This window comes from Pristiophorus japonicus, chromosome 14, assembly GCF_044704955.1.
Source record: "Pristiophorus japonicus isolate sPriJap1 chromosome 14, sPriJap1.hap1, whole genome shotgun sequence".
NCBI classification, from domain to species: domain Eukaryota; kingdom Metazoa; phylum Chordata; class Chondrichthyes; family Pristiophoridae; genus Pristiophorus; species Pristiophorus japonicus.
The window spans coordinates 153691784-153717241 of NC_091990.1; the positions used below are offsets into that span (position 1 = coordinate 153691784).

Consider the following 25458-nt stretch of genomic DNA (forward strand, 5'->3'; position numbering starts at 1 on the left):
GAGGTGGTGAGAAAACAGAGGTCTGGCTGAGGGCAGGCATTGGTATGGTCAGAGGTATACTTTGTGGAAGGAGGAGAGGTCAAAGTGACCACAGCCATTGTGCACACCACGTGCTCGACAGAGACTCTGCCATTGAGTGGGGTCAGCGGCCGGGGGGAGGCCAGAACGTCGTTGGAGGGATGAAGGCCAGGACGTCGCCATAGGGAGGAATGCCCGAACTTCGCCGGAGGGACGGCTCGTGCATGAGGGCGAGGAGTGAAGGTAGGGCCTAAACCTGTGGTTGGAGTTGGTCGAAGGCTCACCGCCGGTGAGATTGCCGGGAATCGGATGGAGCAGCTGAGTCAGCCAGTAGGGAATGAGAAGCAAGGGTCCAGTTGGAGGCACTTGGCAGCAGGGAGGTCGATCTGGAAGGCAAGTCGTGATTAGGGCATGGACGATGGACAGTGGGCAGTGGGCCCTTGCAGCACAGGTTTCAGGGTAGGAAAATACTTTGGGGGATCAAAGTTAGGGCCAGAGGGGACTTAAACAGTGGGCAGTGGGGGGGGGGGGGGAGGTTGAAGGAGAGAGTTGAAGGATGGCAGCAGATTGTCCAGAGGAAGGTTTGTTCAGGGAGAGCTCCCTAGGGAGCTGCTAAAAGATACCTGAGTGACACACACATGCCAAGAAGTGTTGCAGTTCATACCGTCTTTCAGCTGTTAAATAATTGATCACTTAAGTGGGATGTAAAATGTATATTGAAAAATGTGACCATAAATAATGAAAGTTCTAAGGGCATTTAACTCGGCAGGAAAATGAAGGGAATTGTGTCTCCATTTCACCGATGACTGTACATTATTCAATTACTGCTGCGAATGTGCTTAGTGTTACCAGTCATTTTGGGCCATTATAGTTCATAGTGTTTGCACACAGACATGTAGCAGTATCCACCTATGCTTAATGAGTTCAGACACACAGGGGATGATTCTTCTCAGTTTAACAATCTGTGTGCTCCTGCTCCCAGGGCATTACAGTGCATTACAGTGAGGGAAAAGGGGCAACTATCCATGATGGTGGGTGAGTGCCTCAATTGCACTCAAAATGGACCCCCAGCAACATCACGAAGAGGTGCAGAGCATTTGGGTCCATAAAAGACATGCAACTCCATTTTAACAACACAACAGTACTGTTCTGAGGACACCAGTGTCTTTTTCTGCTGCTGTGACATCCAAGGGCAACATAACTGGAGGACCAGGATTGGTAAGCAATGAACAGATCAGACAAGAACATTAAAAGGGCCCCCAAAAAACACCCTTTTGCAGTTCCGAGGTCAATTCTATTTGATTGTTTTTTGCGTGTTTGCATTTTTTTCCCTCTTATGACACAGAGGTTCTCAGTAGCCTTTATACTAATTTTCTTTTTTTTCCTGCAGCTACATTGTGGGTATAATGGGTTTCCCTCAATATGAGGAGCTGGAAAGAAGAGGAGGATCCACAAGGGTGCATGGGTCAGGATATAGTGTCAGCTGTGGCTCAGTGGGTAGCACACTTGCCTCTGAGTCAGAAGGTTGTGGGTTCAAGTCCCACTCCAGGGACAATCACACAAAAAAAAATCTTGGCTGACACTCCATTGCAGCACTGAGGGAGCACTGCACTGTCAGAGGAGCTGTTTTTCGGATGAGATCCCAAGGTCCCGTCTGCTCTCTCAGGTGGACGTAAAAGATCTCATGGCACTATTTCGAAGAGGAGTAGGGGAGTTATCCCCGGTGTCCTGGCCAATATTTATTCCTCAATCAAAAAAACAGATTATCTGGTCATTATCACATTGTTGTTTGTGGGAGCTTGCTTGTGCGCAAATTAGCTGCCGCGTTTCCCACATTACAACAGTGATTACACTCCAAAAGTACTTCATTGGCTGTAAAGCGCTTTGAGACATCCGATAGTCATGAAAGGCGCTATATAAATCCAAGTCTTTCTTTCTTTATATACAAGAGGCATTCTGTGCAGCCCCACTCTCCCTAGCTGGTACCTGCACACGCACCTCTGCTTAAAAGTCAGCAGAAATCGATGTAGCAGATGATCAGTTCAGACTCATTAAGAGTTATGTTGTGAAAGCAGGCCAGATATGTGTGAAGGCCTGACTACCTGTTATGCTGAATCATTATTCAGGAGCTCCCTATTGTCATGTATGTAACCACAATGTAACACCACTGTATTACTGTATACACTCAACCTAGATGCACACCTCGACCACAAGGGGTGAACTTGTGGAAGACACTCCTTACCTGATCACACAGGTATAAAAAGTGAGGTCCCACGCAGGGTCATCACTTGGAGTCCTGTGAATAAAGAAGTAAGGTCACAGAGTGACCTTGTTCCCAGAATGTGCCTCATGTGGTTTCATACAGTAGAGTAAGGACATTACATTGGCGGCGAGAAACGGGAATTCATGACTCACGAGAATGGCCACCGGTAGCACAGAGGAACGGTATTGTGTTGGGGAAGACTGGGACGATTTTATCGAGAGGCTTCAGCAAAAGCTTCGTTATGAAAGAATGGCTGGGGGATGCAGCGGCCTACAAGCGAAGGGCTCATCTTTTGACCAGCTGCAGACCAAAGACTTACGTTCTCATGAAGGACTTACTAGCACGCGAAAAGCTGGCGGACAAAACCTTTGAAGAACTTAGCAAATTGATCGGAGAACACCTCAAACCAGCGAGTAGCATACATATGGCCCGACACAGATTCTACACCCACCGACGTCATGAAGGACAGAGCATATCGGACTTCGTAGCGGACCTCCGGCATTTGGCCAGCCTCTGTAAGTTCACAGACGCCTGCAGGGGGGAGATGCTAAGGGATTTATTTATCGAGGGCATTAATTGAGACCAAGGATTTGACCTTGGGAGCGGCGGCGTTGCTAGCTCAAACTTTCATGGCGGGGGAGGAAGAGACGAAAATAATATATGCGTGCAATTCTGCCTCTAAGGCGGCGAGGGATCAGGGAATTAACATCATCAATGTGGCTCAGAGCCCCGCAGGCAGGCAGGGGCAGTTCGACACTTCTCAGGCAGCAATAGACCGCAGAGTAGGACTTCAACAGAGACAATGGCAGGCTGAACGGACATTCACGTCATCACAGCGGACAATGTGGCCCGGGATGGGGCCATTGACACCCACTAATAGGGTGCTCAGGAACAGTCAAAGGGACAGTTAGCGCGGAATGCCTAGCCATAGTCTCTTTGTTCCCAACAATGGAAACTTTAACTCATGCTGGAGGTGTGGGGGAAAACACTCAGATAGATCTTGCAGATTTCAACAGTTTGTCTGCAGGAACTGCAATCTCAGTGGCCACTTAGCTCAAATGTGCAGGAAGTCTGCAACCAGACTAATATATGAGGCATATGGACCAAAAGAGGGTTCTTTGAGGCAGGATGACTTTTGGGGCAAATCGATGGACGCCGAGGTTCAGCGGCTCCATGTGGCGAATATTCACAGTTCATACACCAAAACGCCATCAATGATGATGAGGATTTTGTTAAATGGTATCCCTGTACGCATGGAGCTGGACACTGGGGCCAACCAGTCACTCATGGGTGTTGAGCAATTTGAGAAGCTATGGCAATTTAAAGCCAGTAGACCAAAATTTGCACGTGTTGAGACACAATTATGGACTTACACTAAATAAATCATTACGGTGCTAGGCAGTGCAATGTTGGCTGTCACACACAACCGGTTAGTGAATCGGCTGCCGCTGTGGATTGTCCCGGGCAATGGTCCCGCACTGTTGGGGAGGAGCTGGTTAGCCGAGATGAACTGGAAATGGGGGATGTTCATGCAATGTCATCTGTGGAGCGAAGTTCGTGCTCACAAGTTCTGCAACAATTCGATTCACTATTTCAACCTGGCGTCGGGACTTTCAAAGGCACTAAAGTAGTGATACACATCACCCCGGACACAGGCCAGTGCACCACAAAGCCAGAGCGGTGCCGTATGTGATGCGGGAAAAAAATCGAGTGAATTGGACCGGTTGTTGAGAGAGGGCATCATCTCGCCTGTTGAATTCAGCGACTGGGCGAGCCCTATCGTTCCCGTTCTAAAAGCTCTATCAGGATCTGTGATGACTACAAGGCCACCATCGATCGGGTGTCCCTAAAGATCAATACCCGCTCCCGAGAGCGGAGAACCTTTTCGCCATGCTGGCAGGCGGCAAGCTTTTCACCAAGTTGGACCTCACTTCAGCCTATATGACCCAGGAACTGGCCAACAAATCTAAACTACTGACCACCATCACCACGCACAAGGGACTGTTCGTTTATAACAGGTGCCCATTTAGCATTCGATCAGCGGCCGCGATTTTGCAAAGAAACATGGAAAGCCTGCTTAAATCCATTCCTGGAACAATCGTATTCCAGGACGACATCCTCATCACGGGTCGAGACACCGAGGAACACCTCCACAACCTGAAGGAGGTGCTATACCGACTGGACCGAGTAGGCCTGCGACTCAAGAAATCTAAATGTGTGTTCTTAGCTCCTGAGGTTGAGTTTCTGGGCAGGAGGGTTGCTGCAGATGGGATTCGGCCCACCGAATCCAAAACAGAGGCGATTCGACGAGCACCCAGGCCCTGCAACACATCGGAGTTGCGTTCATTCCTGGGACTGTTGAACTATTTCGGGAACTTTTTGCCGAACTTGAGCACGTTGTTTGAGCCGCTACATGTGCTCCTGCGTAAGGGTTGCGAATGGTTTTGGTGGGACTGTCAGGAACGGGCTTTTGATCGGGCGTGAAACCTACTTTGTTCAAACAAGTTGTTGACCCTGTACGAACCCTGTAAAAAATTGGTTCTGACATGTGATGCATCATCCTATGGGGTTGGGTGCGTGTTGCAGCAGGGCAATTCTGAGGGTCAACTACAACCTGTGGTTTATGCCTCCAGGTCGCTCTCTCAAGCAGAATGGGGATATGGCATGGTTGAGAAGGAAGCGCTTGCATGTGTTTATGGTGTAAAAAAAATGCATCAGTGCCCCTTTGGTTGGAAACTTGAATTAGAGACGGACCACAAGCCATTAACATCCCTGTTGTCAGACAGCAAGGCTGTCAATGCCAACGCATCAGCTCACATACAGCGATGGGCTCTCACGCTGGCTGCTTATGACTACTCCATCCGGTACCTGCCCGGCACTGAAAATTGCGCTGACGCGCTCAGCAGACTTCCATTGGCCACCACTGAGGGGGCAGCAGAGTGAAGTGCTGAGATGGCCATGGCTGTCGATGCCTTCGACAGCGTAGGTTCCCCCATCACAGCCCGCCAGATCAAAATCTGGACAGAGATCCCCTCCTATCCCTGATTAAGAAATGTGTCCTGGCTGGGGATTGGGCGCCTGCACACAGAGCATGCCCTGAGGAGGTCAGACCGTTCCACAGACGGATGGATGAGCTCTCCATCCAAGCGGACTGCCTACTTTGGGGCAGCCGGGTAGTTATGCCGCAGAAGGGCAGGGAGGCATTCATCAGGGAACTCCACAGCGAGCACCCAGGCATTGTGCTGATGAAGGTCATTGCCCGGTCACACGTTTGGTGGCCTGGAATTGATTCAGACCTGGAACACTGTGTTCGCAGGCGCACGACGTGTGCCCAGCTGGGTAATGCCCCCAGGGAGGCCCTGGTCAGCCTGTGGCCCTGGCCCACCAGGCCATGGTCACGCATTCATGTTGACTACATGGGCCCATTCGTGGTAGATGCGTACTCGAAATGGATCGAGTGCATCATTCTGAATTCATGCACGTTATCCACCATCGTGGAAAGCCTCCGTGCGATCTTTGCAAACCATTGCTTGCCGTACATCCTGGTTGGTGATAATGGCCCATGTTTCACAAGCTACAAATGCCGAGAGTTTATGTCGGGTAATGGCATCAACCACGTCAGGACTGTCGGGTAATGGCATCAATTCAAGCCGGCCTCCAATGGCCAGGCGGAACGTGCGGACCAAATCATTAAGCAAGGTATGCTCAGGATTCAAGGACCCTCCCTACCATGCCGCCTATCGCATCTCCTGCTGGCCTATAGATCCCGATCACACTCGCTCACGGGGGTTCCGCTTGCAGAGCTACTCATGAAACAGACACTCAAAACTCGGTTGTCCCTCATTCACCCAGTCCTGACCGACATAGTTGAGGGCAAGCGCATGTCACAAAATGAGTACCATGACTGTAATTCGAGGGGGAGATGTATAGAAATAAATGATCCTGTATTCGTCCTCAATCACACCATGGGGCCCAAATGGCTTGAGGGCACTGCAATTGACAAAGAGGGGAATAGGGTCATCGTGGCAAAACTCAACAATGGTCAGATATGCCGTAAGCATCTGGACCAAGTAAAAAAAAGGTTCAGCATCGGAGGAAGCTGAAGAAGACCATGAGATGGAGCTCACAATACCGCCAGTGAACGAGCAATAAGAGCATTCAGAAGAATGCAAAGTCTCTGTGGTCATCCCGGAATCACCACAGGTGACAGACACTCACATCAGCGTCCAACAACCAGAGCCCCAACTGAGGCACTGCACGAGGGAGCACAGACCACCTGAAAGACTAAACCTATGATCCCAATCAGATTTTGGGGGGCCGGGGGGGGGGGGGCGGGCAGGGGAGGTGATGTCATGTCGGTAACCACAATGTAACACCACTGTATTACTGCATACACTCAACCTAGATGCACACCTTGACCACAAGGGGTGAACTTGTGGGAGACACTCCTTACCTGATCACACAGGTATAAAAAGGGAGGTTCCACGCAGGGTCATCACTTGGAGTCCTGTGAATAAAGAAGTAAGGTCACAGAGTGACCTTGTTCCCAGAATGTGCCTCGTGTGGTTTCATACAGTAGAGTAAGGACATTACACCTATATTGAGCTTTATTTACTCAAGTATGAACAAAGGTACGCCAGGGTGTTCAGCCACAGACCATATCTGAAGGCATTGGCAAAGCCACCTACCAACAGCTGTGGAGAAGTGTTTACAGAGCGTCTGGGCCAGCAGAGTCATGCCATCTGCTGTGCGGACATCTGCTGCTAACATGCACCAGGACTGGCACAGCGAGGGTCAAAATCAGTCGACTGCAGCTTCTACTTTGCACGTCTGCCCATTCTTAACCAACTACCTGTTCAGCCTTGGCAAAGGCTGCTATGAGTTGAAATGCATTTTAAATCATTTTAAAGGCTTTCAAAATATTATACGCCCCCATTGCAACACTTCCCATTCATCCTTCTCTTGCTTTTAAATTTCACGTATGCACAAATTTTGTCTCCTCCTACAAATGTGGTCCCTATACCAGACACAGTACAAGGGTGAGGTGTTACATTTTTGTAGGAAGAATAAGGGGCCGAATACAGCTTGGATATTAAGGGGGCGAAATTGCCCTTTTTAACCTCGTTGCCCCATTAGTTCCTTTGGGGGGGTGCAACGAGGTTATCGCACGGAGAAAGGAGTCAATAGCGCCTCTGGGAAAATGGCCCTGGAGATTTGGGGGGGGGCGTTGTGTCATCAGTGTCACTCCCTGCGATTTGCATCCAATTTGCGCACCAATCCCTCACCGTTCCGCACTGCCCCCTTTGCGCCCCACGGGGGAAATTGCCCCACAGGCGATGAGGACGGCTCCACCCGACCCACGAAGTTGGCAGACATCAGCCACTGGGACGCCCCTTTAAGGGGAGGCCGTTTGCGCCGTGGGCCGCCATGCTTTTCTGTCTGCCGAATCTTCTGTCAGCCCGACAATGGCGGCCCTCGCCATAACCGGAACGTCATTCTGCAGCCCAGCACTCTGTTTTTGGTGCCGGGAAGTTGGGCCAGTCAAGGGTGTTCCTGGCGGCACATTGGCAGCCACCAAAGAGACTGCAGACCGCACAGGGTTCCTCCCCTTTAATTGAAGTTCTGGTCTCAATATTATATAAAGATTATAGAGGCACTGGATAAGGTGCAAAAATGATTCATAAGGATGATACCAGACTGAGAGGCTATAACTGTCAGGAAAGGCAGAACAGGCTAGAAAAGAGAAGAGAAGGCTGAGGGGTGACCTAATAGAGGTCTTTAAAATTATTAAGGACTTTGCTAGGTTGGACGTGGAGCATCAACGCTGGCAAGATCAGTTGGGACGAATAGCCTGATTTTGTGCTGTAGATTCTATGTAATTTGATGTCTGTACCTAGTGCAAATCAGCTGATCCAGGACAACTGAGTGCTATTAACACATTATTACTCAATCGGAAATAGCATCAGTTGTTAACCTATTATACACGACTTACAGCAGGAGGAAAATGGGCCATGGACTGTTGCTAATGATAAATGACTTAGCTCCACCCAGTTTTAAACCAGATATATATTGTTACTTTAGCCCATATTAATCCATACAAGTTATGTGCACTTTAAGAAGGAGGCTTTGAGCGTGTCCTTGAAACGTTTCCTCTGCCCACCTGGGACTCGCTTGCCACGTAGGAGTTCTGAGTAGAGCGCTTGCTTTGGGAGTCTCATGTCGGGCATGCGAACAACGTGGCCCACCCAATGGAGCTGGTCAAGTGTGGTCAGTGCTTCAATGCTTGGGATATTGGCCTGATCGAGAACACTGACGTTGGTGCGATGGTCCTCCCAGGGGATTTGCAGGATCTTGCGGTGGCATCGCTGGTGGTATTTCTCCAGCGATTTGAGGTGTCTATTGTATATGGTCAAAGCCTCCTTGATAAAGTGCAACATCCCCACCGACACCTGGGAGTCTCTGGCCAAAGATCGCCCTAAGTGGAGGAAGAGCATTTGGGAGGGCGCTGAGCACCTCGAGTTTCGTCGCCGATAGTATGCAGAAAACAAGCAGAGGCAGCGGAAGGAGCATGCGGCAAAACGGACTCCCCGCCCACCCTTTCCTCCAACGACTGTCTGTCCCACCCGCGACAGAGACTGTAATTCCCGGAGTGGACTGTTTAAGTCACCTGAGAACTCACTTTTGGTGAAAGCAAGAATTCCTAGATTTCAAGGGACTGCCTATGATGATGATGATATAAATGTGCCAGAATGCTCTCCATATTGCATAATGTGCATAGTAGAGAGAGAAAGAAACACATTAACAAATGACGATAAAACTAAATATTACACAGAGTACAATTTCATATAGACATTACAGCCTATGTATAATAAGCCTGAAGAACATAGGCCATTCAATCTCTCAAGCCTGTTCGGTAATTCAATTAGATCAAGGCTGATTTGGATTTTAATTCCATCTACTCGCCTTGGCTCCATAACCCTAACACCCTTTGCCCAACAAAACCGAGGCTATTGGAACTAACTCAATCCTACACTCGGAAGATTACTTCTGAACATCTTTTTACTTCAAAGTTATTAGAGAAATATCCTTATTATTTTTATCTGCAAGTGGAAACTTTCAGTATAATTTCAAAAGTTAAGCGCAAACTAAAAGTTATGTTGTGCAACAGAAATCTGTTACCTTAGCGGAGACGCAACTTTCATTCAGCCTCCAGTAAGAACACTTATATTCACACATTGGACACATGAGGGGACCACTGTCTTCACAGATCTCCCTGCTGGAAAATTAAGATAAAATAAATCACAAAATATCTCTTCTATACGCACAATGTAATAAGAATCTCAAAATGTCCTCAAGCCTCCATAATTACATACCTGCTTTTTATCTACACACTTTCTGTCATACACTTCACAAGAGATTTAAACATTTTATGATACTAAACATTAGAAGACATAGAATTAGACACAAAACTGGGTTCATATCACAACCTTTATGTAAGTGAGGAAAAACTTCAGGTGTACATCAATACAGAGATGATAGTATAACGGCTATCAGAACCCAATTGACATACCTGAGAGTATGTATAAAATATCAACTTAGAAACAGAAAACAGGGTGCTCAAACTTCCAAGAGGGTGTGAGCAGGGCACCACAGATGCTGGCCTCAAATGCCGAAGACTTGGACAAGGTTACATATAGTAAGCTAAAATGCCGAGGGGACGAAATTGCCCCCTTAAGTGGAGGTAAGGGGGCAGTAAGGTCTTACCCACCGGGGGCAGGCCGGGGGTCCGACTCATCCACAATTGCCCCTAAGCCGGAGGTGGCGAAAATGGGTTTCCACCGCGCCCCTACTTTCCACCCCGCCTGGCGCTCCGACCCATTGTCGGCCATGCGCTAAACCCTTACTACCTGGCGGCAACCCCTTTTTTGCCCTGTGGGGATAATTGCTGTGCGGGAGTGTGGCCACCGCCGGTCGGTACTCCTGACAGTTTCCCGAGGCGGGAAGCAGCCGGTGGCTGGGCAGTGCGGCCTCCCTTAAAGGGGAGGGCGCACCGCCACGGACGCTATTTTGTTTTAATTGTCGGTTAACTCTGCCCAACAATAGCGGCCACTGGTTTGGCCAGGCCGATCTCTGGGTAGGAAACCTATCCGGGCCAAAAGGTACAGGCTGTGGAGTTAATAGCATACAGGGAAATGCAGACTTCCGGGTTTCCCATTTGAAACTCCAACCCCGCATATGTAAACCGCCCTTATTAATATATAGGCTAAAGATTCCCAGCCCTGCATTTCCCACCAATTCACACCTATAAGGCGACATCATTGGTGCACACCTGTACAAACACAGCAGGTATACAGCTAGGTGAGGGCCCTTCCTGGGTTTCTCAAAGATGTGCTGTTTGACTTATTAGCATCAGTGTTTTCATACCATTCAGAAATGTGAGGTTATACTTATCAGGAAAGGATGAACAAACTTCTTTTGAAAAGTGAAGGCTGAGGGGTGATCAAATAGAGGTCTTTAAAAATATGAAAGGTTGTGAAAGAGTAGACAGAGAGTGTTTCCACTTGAGGGGAAGAGCAAAAGTAGAGGCCATCAATATATGATAGTCACCAAGAAATCAAATAGGGATTTCAGAAGAAATTTCTTTACCCAGGGAGTGGTGGGAATGTGGAACTCACTACCATGGGGAGTGGTTGACTTGAATCAATTTTAAAAATTTGTTCCTGGGATGTGGGCATCGCTGGAAAGACCAGTGTTTATTGCCCATTTTTAATTGCTCGAGAGCATGGATGCATTTAAGGGAAGTCGAGATAAGTATGTGAGGGATAAGGGACCAGAGAGTTATGCTGATAGAGTTAGGTGAGGAAGGATGGGAGGAGGTTTGAACGGAGCTGGCATGGACTGGTTGGGCCTGTTTCTGTGCTGTATATTCTATGTAATTCTATCTCGTTTCTTTGCTGTCTTTGGGTTAATTGAGCTGAATTACTCTAGTGCTGTTGCACTGCAGCTCATTCCATCTTTAATTTTGTTTCATTGTCTCTTTTTCACATAGTATTCAATAAAGCTTCACTGTAACTGACGTCTCTGAATGGGGGACAGTGCAGGAAAGTGGAGTTGAGGTAGAAGATCAGCCATGATCTTATTGAATGGCAGAGCAGGCTCGAGGGACCGAAATGGCCTACTCCTGCTCCTAATTCTTATGTTCTTATGTTCTTATTCTGTTGGGAATTTCTCTATCCGCGAGACCTGGAGGATGAGGAAAATTGAGCAGAAGATAATTGAATGCACCCTTAGCTACCCAAGGAGTTGTGTGTACAGACTACTCCACTGTTACTTCGAGAAAATTGAAGAGCTGGGGGCTTTTCACCACTTTATGTTTCACCAGAGAGGCAGTCATGTAACTTTGACAGCGCCTGCAGCCAGAACTCCAAATTTCACCAATGATTGGGACAACTGCACAGTGGTATAAGTCACCACTTTCTTGAACCTTTAAGGAAATGCACCTGCATCTTTAAGCTCCTGCCCTCGAGTAACCCTTTCCATAGCCTGCATGCTCCCAGCCCATGGCCTAATCGAAAATGGGAGGCCACCAGCTGTATGTAGAGCTCTACGAGATCCCCTCCCTGTGCCAGTAGTGTGGACTGTGCCTGTGAACTGAGGGATGTGCTCTCAGCAGAATTTCAGTCCTATTGTGTATAATGATGTGCAGAAAAAACATATTACATTTTCATCACATGGGGAAAGAAAATTTTGGATTCAGTGATATCTCCCATGAAAGTCAACAGCTGTCATCAATCTTCATTGTGAATGGAATGCAAGTCTGGTGCAACTGCCGGAGCAAATTACAATATGATGGCTGTACAGCTCCTTATGAATTTCTTATAAATGAATTCGTTGGCATTGATGAAATAGAGAAAGGGCAAAGTGAGGTACAATGCAACTACATATCAGAAGTGCATGGATCTTAAGAAAACTGGTCCAAAAGGTGGTAGATGTAATTCAGTAAGTATAAAATAATGCGCATGGGAGTAATAAATCTTAACGCAGTTTGTGTTATATGGAAACTTAATTGGAAAGAGATTTCAGGCTTATATAGTGAATACATCTATTATATTATCAGCACAGGATTGATTAGGAGTAGAAAAGGCAACTGAGGTACAAGTTTACAATAGCAGGACAAATCAAAAGACGTTGTATTGTCGATGTATAAGGCAGTGGTTAGATATCAACTGGAGTACTGTGTCCAGTTTTGGTCATCTAATCTTTGGAAGGATATTACTAAACTTGAAAAGGTACAGTGCTGAGTAACGTGGATGATTCTGAATGTAAGGAATTTAAATTATTAAAGATGAAAGAAGCTCTTCTGCATTGTGAAAAATGGAGACTTGAAGGTAATCTAATTGATGTTTTCGAGATTCTGTAGGAAAATGATGATGTTTATCCAAGCAAATTGTTCATTGTGAGGAAGGAATCAAATGCAGTCGCTGCCACTTATAGCAGGTACGTTCGTCCGAATGTGATCTGCCCACTGTTGGTGATATACGGTATAACGGCCATGAAAAAGGTAACTGTATTGTAGTCATTCACCCTGAAATGTCTTGTTCTAAATCAATGCAATCCCTGTGTTAGAAATTACATCAGCTGCACTCATCCAGTGATAGTTTCAGCTGTAACCTCTACCCAGAGAGTGGCTAGAATGCGGAACTCGTTACCACAGGGAGTGGTTGAGGCGAATACCATAAGTGCATTTAAGTGCATTTAGGTAAGAAAGGAATAGAAGGATGTGCTGATAGGGTTGGATGAAGTAGGGTGGGAGGAGGCTCATGTGGAGTATAAACACCGGCATAGACCAGTTGGGCCAAACGACCTGTTTCTATGCTGTAAATTCTATGTAATTCTATCCAACAAAATATGTGAACAGGGTGACCCAACATGGGTAAAGCAGGCTGACAGTGTCCGGTTCCCATTCCCCACTGACCATGGCCCAGGTCCCATTCCCCACTGACCCTGGCCCAGGTTCCATTCCTCACTGACCATGGCCCAGGTCCCATTCCCCACAGACCATGGCCCAGGTCCCATTCCCCACTGACCATGGCCCAAGTCCCATTCCCCACTGACCGTGGCTCAGGTCCCATTCCCCACTGACCGTGGCCCAAGTCCCATTCCCCACTGACCCTGGCCCAGGTCCCATTCCCCACTGACCATGGCCCAGGTCCCATTCCCCACTGACCATGGCCCAGGTCCCATTCCCCACAGACCATGGCCCAGGTCCCATTCCCCACTGACCGTGGCCCAGGTCCCATTCCTCACTGACCGTAGCCCAGGTCCCATTCCCCACAGCCCAGGTCCCATTCCCCACTGACCGTGGCCCAGGTCCCATTCCCCACTGACCGTGGCCCAGGACCCATTCCCCACTGACCGTGGCCCAGGTCCCATTCCCCACTGACCATGGCCCAGGTCCCATTCCCCACTGATCATGGCCCAGGTCCCATTCCCCGCTGACCATGGCCCAGGTCCCATTCCCCACTGACCATGGCCCAAGTCCCATTCCCCACAGACCATGGCCCAGGTCCCATTCCCCACTGACCGTGGCCCAGGTCCCATTCCCCACTGACCGTGGCCCAGGTCCCATTCCCCACTGACCAATGCCCAAGTCCCATTCCCCGCTGACTGTGGCCCAGGTCCCATTCCCAGCTGATGGTGATCGGCTCCCAGTCCCAGGCCGATTCCTGGTCCCAGTCGATGGCGTTCATCACAAGCTGGCCCAGCTCAGGCAACTACAACTTCACCAGGATGCCTTGTAATTTGTCACAGGGGATTTGGAGCACCCATAATCTGCAGTTCTGGAATCAATCATTGGCTTACCTAGCAATAAGACACTGGCCTCCAACTCTTTCTGACCAAAATAAATGGAGCACTAAAGAAGATACAACCGGCAACTTTGAAAATTGACGGCAATGCAAATGGTTAATGTTTTTTGTTTTTTGGCCGATATAAGTGACTGGTCCATTTTAAATGTGAGGTTTTAAGTGGTGGGGCCTGTACCAGAGAATACAAGTTAAAATGACAAGGTTATGAGGAAGCGAGGGAGCTAGGGAATATTTTTCCCCAAAAGTTATGGATTTGGGGAATAAGCCAACAGGGAAGACCATCGAAGCAGATAATATCGACGGATTCAGAAGATAAATGGAGGAGTTTCTGGAGATAAAGAAGACTGAGGGAGATGGTGAAACAAATGGTCACAAGAATTGACTTCCGATAAAGGGATAGACTTGTGGGATACAATGGCAATTTCCTGTTCCTTAAATGATAGGCTCAAAAAGCAATGGGGTCGGAATCGCGCCATTTTTGTGCCCTGTTCGCGTCTCTGGGAGCCGCTAACGGGCCACAATGGCCTTTTCGCCCGGGGGCGGGCGGCGGTAGCACCACGGGAAAAATTGCCAGAGAGTTTTTGGGGGCGATTTGCCGATGGTGTTGCAACACGCAGTTAGCGCCCCCGGGCCGGCAGGCAACAGGAGATGACATCATCGCCCCGCACGCCAACCCCTTTGCCCTTCACAGGCCGCGAGGCTGGCGTGGGCCGATGCCAGCGCCAGCTTCGCGGGGCCCTGACATCCGCCAGGGGCGCCCCACAAAGGGGAGGCTGTGTGCGCCCCGGGCCACAATTTTATTTTGTCAGTTGACTCTTTGGTCGGCCTGACAATGGCGGCCCTCGCCACGACTGGGCCGCCATCATGCAACTGGGTACAACCTTTTGAGTGCCGGGCCACTGTCCCGGTCGAGCGCTTCCCTGGTGCTGGCCACCAAAGGGCATGCAGAGCGAACAGTGGCCCTCCCCTTTAACTGAACTCAGTGCTGCAGAGCGCCTGAGACTGTGCATTTGAGGGTGCAAAGCCCAATGGCATGCCGGGAGCGGGACATCTTGCCCGGGTGGTAAAGGACCCCGGCCTGGAAGGCTACCGCCCCCAAACAAGGCGCGGGGCAATTCCGGCCCCAATGACTATTGTTCACAGAGTTCAATTGTCAATGAAACAATTACCAAACAGGTCCGAATTGTTCCATTATCTACTCGGGAATTGCAACATTTTCCTACCTGACTTGGCTGGAATCCATTGTAAATAATCCATAAAGAAATACAAATAATCCGACCAGGGCAGCAGGAATAAGCATCCCGGTATACCATCCCAGCCATGCAAAATACAGGCCGATCTTTTCGCCAAAGTATCGCCTATAGTGAATAACACAAAAGCATTAGCATTGTTTAACACTGTACTGGGCCCTGTCTTCTGTGAAAGGTTGGAGGAATGAAAACTGTTGCTAAGTGATGTTGACTAGCATATGTAAATATGTAACGAAAATGTAGGAAGAAGTACACACCTAAAGAGAAATGTCAAAAAGATGCGGCAAAAGTTTTATTTCATAGACTATAATGAACCTTTAGAAATATAAATATACACAAATTTCACAAATTCTTCTTCTAGTCTAGGCTGCTCTTGCCTCCTACCTTCTCAATTTATATTACCTATTACTTTGGGCATATGATTTTGGAGGACTTGATGATGTGTTGCAATATGCATTGGGCCTGATCTTGTGGGAAAAATAATGATGCGTTAATGATGCATGCCGCTAATAAAGATCACATCGGCCAATCAGTTCAGGGGATCAAGAGGTATGCCGTGAGTTGCGAATCTCCAGAACTTGCTGATCGATTTACGCCACTCCACCATTTGCTTTGCACAAACAGTATTTCGCATTTAGCCGTCCTGTTATTTTTAAGAACTTGCTGTGTTTGCACATTAATTGCTCATTAAATTTGTCACAGAAAATTAGGGCTGGAACTTAACAACGCAAGTACCTTTGTAGTGACGTGATAATTGTTAATGCACTGCCAATCAACCTCTCTGACCCATAAATTGAACAATTTAAACTGAGGAGTCTCATTCTGACAGGTAGGAAGTAAATTAGAGTATTGTTAGAGATTTTTTTAAATTTGAGCTTTTAAATTTTACATTTTTATTCTTACTTTTCCTTTCTGTCTTTTTTTTCTCTCTCTTAATCCAATCTTTCTTTTTCTCTCTTTGTCAGCTGTAGCTCTAGATAGCACATTCACCGCTGAGTAAGAAGGCTGTGGGTTCTAGTCCCAATTCAGGGACTTAAGCACATAAATCTAGGCTGACACTCCAGTGCAGTGCTGAGGGAGTGCTGCACTGGCGGAGGTGCTGTCTTTTGGATGAGATGTTAAACCGAGACCCTGTCTGCTCTCTCAGGTGGACGCATAAGATCCCACGGTACTATGTTGAAAAAGAGCAGGGGAGTTACCCCCGGTGTCCTGGCCAACACTTATCCCTCAACCAACATAACAAAACAGATTATCTGGTCATTACCACATTGCTGTTTGTGGGAGCTTGCTGTATGCAAATTGGCTGCCATGTTTACCAGATTACAACAGTGACTACACTTCAAGAGTACTTCATTGGCTCTAAAGTGCTTTGAGACATCCGGTGGTCATGAAAGGCACTATATTAATGCAAGTCTTTCGTTCTTTCTCTTTATTTCTCTTTCTCTACCGATTTGACTCTAATTCACCCTCCTTCTCAGTCATTCCTGTTTATTTCTCGATTCTTAAATCTTATTGGTAAAGGAGATAGACTGTGTGTCCCACCGTTCACTTAGGTTCCAGATCGCCCATTGCCCTCAGCTCACACTTCCAGCAAGTTACGCTGCAAAAAGACTTTGCGCTCAAGATTGCAGGAAACAGTTTAAATAAGGTGTATCCATGAGATGCCCCACTCCGACAAGATTTGGCCCAATTAAGTCTTACATTTTCAAAATATTAAAATCTTTGCTTTCCCTCCCCTAGGTTTTACTGTAACATCAATGTGTATAGTACTGTGCAATCTTCAACAAATGTACTACAATAGTTCATGCTTTGTGTAGTTGATTAATGCACTGTCTATCTGTTGTTTAACATGTTGCAACAAGTTGAGGCATGCCATCTCCATCCATGAGAGCAATACATATTAGAGCTGTGCAAATATAGTTTTGCTTAATATTTCAACCTCATCACATTATTCTTATTTTTAATTTTATGCTACTCTAAGGGCTAGAAGTTTGGTATTGCCCGTTTGAGTCGATGATGTCATCTTTAGCGTTGGGCGATGACTTTCACCTCATAGTGGGATATTCAGTTGTATCGTCCCAAGACGGGTGTGGAGTGCAAAGAGAAGCATTTCACACTCCTCTTCCGGCACTGACAGAGCAATAGCACAGGAGGCCTACTCAATTTTTGGAGCTAGGATGCCGACATCCTAGTGCCTAAAGATGAAAAACAAAATCCTGTTGAAAAATTCAATAAACCTCACCCACACTTCCCCACTACTGCAACAAATAAATGAAAGTTGAACAAGTGAAATTTCACCACTTACCTTGCACTCTGGACTATATCACCCCGGGATCGTTGCTGGACTGACTGCTTTCCCCTGCCGGTGTAAGCGCCAGGCGAAAGACTGAATTTTGCAAACATGGCACTATGGGGACGTTGCACATTTGGTGATATCAGAGAGGGTGAGAGGGTGAGAGGGAGAGAGGGAGCGGGAAAGGGAGAGGGTGAGAGAGAGGGAGGGAGGGAGGGAGGGAGAGGGAGAGAGGGAGGGAGAGAGAAAGGGAGAGAGGGAGGGAGGGGGAGGTAAAGAGAAAGGGTGAATGAGAGAAGGTGAGAGAAAGAGAGAGAGAGAGAGGGAGCAAGAGAGGGAGAGGGTAAGAGAAAGAAAGTGAGAGAGGGTGAGAGAGCAAAGGAAGGGAGCAAAAAAGGAGAAAGAGAAAGAAGTGAGGAAAGGGATTGCGAAAAGGAATGAGAAAATTTGATTGGGAGAGAGAGAAAGAGAGAAATAGGAATAGAGAAAGAGAGAAATAGGAATAGAGAAAGAGAAAAGGGGGAAAAAAAACTAGATAGAGAGAGAGAAATAGAGATTCCGAAATTCACAGAGAGAAACCTGAAATCTCAATGCAGGGGCTCAGACTGGAAACGTCGCCCCAGCTCAGCAATCCGAGCGGTAACAAATGGGAATTTGTTCCACCTCCGATGCCTCCAGGCCAGATCCAAGGTCGTCGCATCCTCTGGCGTCAAACTACAGTACGCAGACGACACTTGCCTTTACCGAGGCGTACGAAAGCATGGGCCTTACACTAAACATCCATAAGACAAAGGTCATCCACCAACCCGCCACACAGCACTGCCCCACAGTCATCAAAATCCATGGTGACGCCTTTGACAACGTGGACCATTTTCCACACCTCGAGACCCTACTGTCAGCAAGGGCAAACATCGATGGCACAAAACAAGCGCTGATAGCGGAAGGAGCACGCGGGAACCCAAGCTCCCCACACACCCTTTCGTTCAACCACTGTCCTGTCTGCCCCACCTGTGATAGAGACTGTAATTCCTACATTGGACTGTTCAGCCACCTGAGAACTCACTTTAGAGTGGAAGCAAATCATCCTCAACTTCGAGGGATTGCCTATGATGATCTTACGCGTGCCTAACCTGTGACTTCGCCTCAGTGTCTCCCCTGTGACTGTCTCATGGGACTGGGAAGGCTGCTGTGTTCCCTGTGTGGAAGCTGCAGGTGCCCTGGACACCCTTAAGCAGCTTTGGGCCTGGAAGAGCCAGACTGCTCAACACCCTCCTGGCCATGCGTGGAGGCATTGGCGGAGTGACAGCTCTGGGGCAAGGAATGCTGCGAATGGAGAGAGCGCATCATCCATATCCTAGCCTGAGGAGCCTGAATAACTCACCAGGGGCGACACAATACCACCACCACCAATCTAAGGGAGCTCAGGTCGGTGCTGTGGTCCCAGCCGCGAAAGCAACACTGAGGGGGGCATCCAGCTGAGACTGTATGAGAGCAGCCACAGTCTGAAAGCCACCAGATATGATGGCACTTCGACGCTCCGTCGACTCTTGAAGAGCCACGGCCACCTTCTCCAAAACAGCACCGATATGCTCGTTCACTCGCCCCTGTGCTGCAATAACGCCCCAATTAACACTGCAAAATTTCAGGTTTGAAGGGCTAATAAGACTGGAACACTTTTTCGTGGTCAAAAAGCTGAATTTGGATCCAATGGCCTTCGCAAACTTTGCGCCGCTAATCGGGGAAAAAAGGCCTTAATACCACCAGCTTTCTGGCTGCAATGAATTTCGGCCCCACTCTCTCCTGAAGGTGACAATTCTCCTTTCAGTGCACTTGGGAATCAAATTACCAATCTGACTCTTGGGTTCTAATGCCACTTTCATTACAATATGCAGTATCAACGCTGAAGTGAGAGTATAGCAGCCTAATTTTTTTTTTTTTTTTTAATCCAATTTCGTTCCAGCTCAACTCTAACGCCAAAGATCACTTTGCGCCAATGTGTTTGATCTTAGGCCAAAAGGCCGAGAGGCGAAGTTGCACCGTTCCTGGAAATATTGCAATACCAGGTCGGTGCATGGAGTGGACGGGGCATGCCCCTGATCCAGCTCCCTGTCCAAAAATCAATTCAATATCATGTCCCCATAGGGGATATTAAACTGATAAGAACAGATACTACGCTTGATCTTAGCCAAAAGGCCGAGAAGCCTAAATATATAAGTATTAGTAAGAGCGTATTCACCACCGATTCAAGTAATCAGGGCCAGTGTTTCTACAAGGTGATACCATAGCATTCCTCCTTCAGTGTCAGGGGGCTGAAACCTGCACTTTTTTTGCATGCTTAACGCCCATTGTACCACTGAAATGATGTATAACACCCAGATATCACCCATTCAGCCACAAAATGGAAACTGGTGCCCATTTTTAGGAAACTTATCGGCGAGCGTTACTTTCCCCATGTGCTTAACGGCAGGAAAAAAATATTACCACCCGCCCACTTTTTTTGGGCGGAATCATCAGAATGGGCGAAATCAACGCCCATATGGCCCAGCCTTAATTTCCGCACTGATGTAACGCCGGGATTCAATATTAACCGCCCACTTTTTCTTGTTGTGAAGAGCATATTTACCGAAACTAACGCCCAGCAGAATGCCCAGTGTCAATTTTACCACCTCGCACACATATCGCCCACAATATCGCTTGCCCAAAAAAGCACCGACAAAAAGTGGAACAGTTCTGAATGAACGCCAGCGGTGTGGCTGTCATTTTTAAAATCCCACTCTTACTTGAGGAGCTGATATCTGAATGATTTGCCTGAAAGAGCGTTGATGTGGGTGACAACGCTGAGACACTGCTGTGTATGTGCAGCTCAGACATCAATGGTGCCCATTCACCTTAGTGCCAGTTCAAGTTTACGTTGATTGATGTTAAGTTGTATTTAACATTTTCACGGTTAGGAATCACTAGCTATCTGAGACAATCCGCAACAAGGTTATCATCAATAACAAAAGTTTAATACCAATATTGGTCTGAAATTATAAGCAGCACAGGCAATAAGACCCAACCCCCGCCCACACCACACTTTTTCAACCATTGAGATAAATCACATGTTCAACATGTCCAGCAACACAGAATACAAAGGCAAAGCAGGAGGCTGGACCCCAGCCCCCATACATTGCAACAAATTGCATACACCCAGATGGTGATATAATACAGCCATCACCTGTGCACATGCACCTCACTTTCCTTCCCCCGTCCTCTTCTTCTCCCCACCTTTACCCCTTCCCCTTGTCGCTTTACGGCACCTGGCCGAGGAGCTCCTCAGGCGTTGCCTCATTGGGGAGGGATGAAGGCAGATGCGGTCGTTGGCCGGGTACGGGAGCAGGGGATGCCGAGGGGGCAACATTCTGTGATGCAGAAGCAAGATCTTGGTCCTTGCTTTCATCTGTCGTTTGCAGTGGTGGTGCGGAGCCTAGGGGCGGAGTGCCGCGCACAGGGACCACTGGGAGACCTGTAGCAGCAGTGTTCCTGGCTATCGCATCCAGGGACTCCCCCATCCGTGGAATATACTCGGTCATGGTGGCCAGCTGTCGGGATATGCCCCCCAATGCTTCGATGAGCTGGTCACCAATATCTCCAGTCTTCCTGGACAACTGTACCATCTCTCCGCTCTCGTGGCATTCGTGGCACAGACCTGCCGCATCCATGGGACCTCCTGGGGAAAAATGGGGTGCCCTGTGGTGAGGTGCTTGGGCCCAGTACTTCCAGACTGGAGGCGTGAATGACTGGAGGACCACTAGATGGCCTTGGGGTGGAATAGCTTCTGGAGTGTGGCGATGGAGGTTCTTCGAAGTCCGCGCTCTCACTTGTGGAGAACAAACCCAGCGGATTGACGGGCGAGAATCAGACCTCCTCAGCAGCAGATGATGTAGGATCGTCCGCCGAATCCTGTCCTGTGGCCTCACCTTCTGGCCTCTGTCGTCTTGCCTTGATACGTGCTGCTGGCTGAGCTGCAAAACACAAACGAGGTTATTAGAGGAGAAGGGGGTGCTAGTGTGACAAGGTGAGTCCAGCGCTACACACAGTATATGTACGACAAAAGCACCATCGCTATCAAAGTCATCACAGACATCACATTTCATGACCATCAACATACCGTATATACTCGCGTATCCTACGATCTCACGTATCATGCGACCCCTAAATTTTCGTCCCCAAAACATGATTTTATCATATATCTCATGTATCATGCGAGTCACTTTTTTGAGATACCAGATGCCACTAGGCTAGGCTTTCAAACAAGTTTAACAAGTACCCAACACGTAACAAGTACCCTAACACATAACAACGATCGAATACAGACCTTAACAACCGAATCATGAAACATCGAGTGGATTCTGTTGTGAAAGCTGTTCGCGAATCGAACACCGATATAGCAATCATTCCGGCTGGCTTGACGAGCGTCGTTCAGCCACTTGACGTATCCATTAATAAGCCATTTAAAGACAATATAAGAAAGGAATGGAATGACTGGATGATGGAAGGAGAGAAATCATTTACGAAGGGAGGGAATATGAAGGCTCCGGATTTGCCTCTACTGTGTTTGCGGGTAAAAGAAGCATGGGCTGAGATAGATGGAGATTTGATTGTTAAAGCCTCTAATAATGCAGCAAACTTCAGAGGGAGTTGTGGGTGGCGATCTCTAGACCACAGCAAAGATACAGTACAAGTGACAATAGAGGCTGCAATCCAGCCCAGGAGATACCTGCCGAGATTCAGCGTGGATACGGTCTGCTTAACAGCCTAACAGCCTAATCTTGGCCAGCACTTCACACCCGCAAATTTTGTATCTCGCGTATCATGCTACCCCCCAAATTTAGGTTACAATTTAGGTCTTCAAAAGTCGCATGATACGCGAGTATATACGGTATTTGCATTGCAATAATTTTCATTAGGCCATCATTATTTTTATGACAATTGTAGAAATCATCTATCATATATGATTGTTCGGATATGAGTGGGTGTGGCATCTATGAACTTTACATCACGCAATGGTGTAAGCTTTACTCACATGGCATCACTTTAGGGTCTGCAGATGCTTCCATGGCTGTCCGGGTGTGCTTCCCCATAAGTGCAAGCACCCGCTCCTCCATCTCAGTGATGTCGTTGGGGACTGGTGGCCCCCCACCCATTCGCCTCTGCATGGACCTCATCGTCGATAGCTTCTTCTATCAAAGGTGACAGTATGACATGGCATGAGATCATTACATGATATCATTGCTAGGTACTGTCACAGGCACTGATACAACACATAACCGACAGATGTAATCATGATTATTATGATATTTATCATTCTTTACCTAAAGATGTACACTGTGACCGCAGGCTTTGAGTAAAACATTCCTGGTAAAAGTGAAGGACCTCACATCTGATGAAAGTCACTCATGATTGTTACAAATCAAATTATATACATATGTAAGTACATGTAAATCAATGTAATACTTACTCTTGCGGATCCCACAAGGTCGTTCCATCGTTTGAGGCATTGGTTGCTCTCACGCACCTCGTTGGTCGCCGATGAGACCACCTCTGCTATCTCAGTCCATATCTTCTGGTATGCCTTTAGGGTTGGCTTTCCACGCCCTCCCAGTGTCAAATCACCCCAGCGTAACTCGACCTCCTGCAGGAGGGAGGCATTTGCCTCGTCCGAGAAACTCCTGGTTCTTTTGCGCCCTCCAATGTGCTCCTCTCCCACCTCACTGCTCTCTCCAGCATCAGTCTCCACAGCGTGCTGTGATGCCTCCTCCTCTCTCTACATTATAGGCCAAATTCGGTCAAATTCGTGGCTGGTAACAGCTACTTTTTGTTTGCCTACTTGCTGTGAAGCTGTAAAGTCTCCCTCCTTCGTCCCAAAGCAGCCACACTACACCCAGGCACACCTTCAGTCCCTCTGAGCTCCCTTTCTCTGTCTCCTCTTCTGCGCATGTCATGATGACCCTTGACCTCCAGAATCGCGGGACTCGAGTGTTGCCATGCCGTTGCTAAGGACGGCCATACTTTACGGCAGAAGGTCAAAAAAAATTGAACGCTACCGCCCATTTTATATCGCTCGCAGTAATGCCCATTTTCAAAAGTGGAAACTAAGTGCTTTGGGAATGGGCGAGAAGCCGGTGATCTGAAAACCCTTTTTTTAACGCCCACGCCAGAAATATCGCCCATTTTTGGACGATAACCACAAAAGTGCAGGTTCTAGCCCAGGATCTTTTACCAGAGCTGAAATATCTATGCTCTAACTAAGTCAATCTTCTTCAGCAGGCTGCAGGCAGAGAAATGCCAGGATTATTATTTCGATGGTCTATGCTTTGGTAAGGAAGATTCATGAAGGGCTAGGAGGAGCACACAATCTCAATCATTCAGCCATGAGTTTTTCTATTAAGGAAAGATGCTAAGGTAGAACAAAGATCATTCAACAACTGACACTACTATGGCCCAACTATGGTCACAGTTAGATTTGGCACTGGATGTATATATTCCTTTTAAAGACCACTGCAATTGAGTGCACAAATTTACAATGTAAAAGAAATGGTGTGCTGCAAATTTAAAGTGATGTTGCTCACATGAAAATTAGACTCTGCTGACATTTTAATTGGCAGTTCTTAAATTGTACAAACATAAAGCACTTAACCCTTTGTCAACTCAGAACAGGAAAATACAGCCCATATCCCCTCAATTATAACTTCTTCAGTACACGACGTTGAATTTGTATTGAGTTTACTTCATGAAAAATGCTTCATGGTACAGCAATATTACTGCTTCGGGATCTTGTTCCCCTCTCTATGTGATGTCTTCTTTCCTCGAGTCAGTCTCCTCACTTTTGAGAGAATGGATCCCATTTTATCCTCATTTGTGTTAGAACAAACTATATTTTATGCTTGTATTATCATACACACTTATTTTATATCTAGATAATGCAATGACAATGATAACTAAGTTGTAGTTGTTGGTGATGAAATAACATCTCCCCTACTTTTGCATCTTTCTGCTTTTATTATCCATTCATGGGAAGTAGACGTCATTGGCAAGGCCAGCATTTTTTACCATCGCCAATTGCCCTTGAGAAGGTGGTGGTTGTAATGTATTTTCCTCATGGGTTCTTTGCTTAAGAATTCATAGCAACACATTGCTATTAAGAACTAGAAACATAGAAAATAGGTGCAGGAGTAGGCCATTCGGCCCTTTGAGCCTGCACCACCAATCAATTTGATCATGGCTGATCATGCAACTTCAGTATCCCATTCCTGCTTTCTCTCCATACCCCTTGATCCCTTTAGCCGTAAAGGCCACATCTAACTCCTTTTTGAATATATCTAACGAACTGGCCTCAACAACTTTCTGTGGCAGAGAATTCCACAGGTTCACAATTCTCTGAGTGAAGAAGTTTCTCCTCATCTCGGTCCTGATTGGTTTCTTAGCAAATATTTAACAATCACACTACACATTACCAGAAGTCTTGTGAACATCATGTGATTAGTTAAGCCACTCACAACTCAACAGCTCTACAACTCTTTTGGTTGGCTGTAAACAAATGAACCAATTAATCAAGTGCCCTCTGATTAAAGGGGGGGACACTCAAAACATTTTTCAAGTGCCCTTTTTTGGGTTTTTTTGTGGGGGTTCTTTTGTGGGGTTTTTTGGGCACTAAAACAGAAATATATACAAGTGCCCCCTATAAAAGGGGAGGGGGACACTAAAACCGGCAACAAAACAATTTAA

The 25458-nt window shown here is 47.3% G+C and overlaps 1 protein-coding gene and 1 pseudogene across 1 annotated transcript in view; both read right to left on the reverse strand.

The window, feature by feature from the left end:
- ano3 (anoctamin 3) overlaps positions 1-25458 on the reverse strand; it is a 334095-nt gene that overhangs the window by 217116 nt on the left and 91521 nt on the right. The window contains exons 9-10 of the mRNA XM_070898640.1: positions 15372-15506; positions 9461-9557 (exon numbers count right to left, since the gene is read on the reverse strand). Coding sequence (XP_070754741.1) covers positions 9461-9557; positions 15372-15506 — 232 coding nt within the window. The remainder of the gene's footprint in view (positions 1-9460; positions 9558-15371; positions 15507-25458) is intronic.
- On the reverse strand, positions 19718-19896 carry LOC139280479 (U2 spliceosomal RNA; annotated as a pseudogene).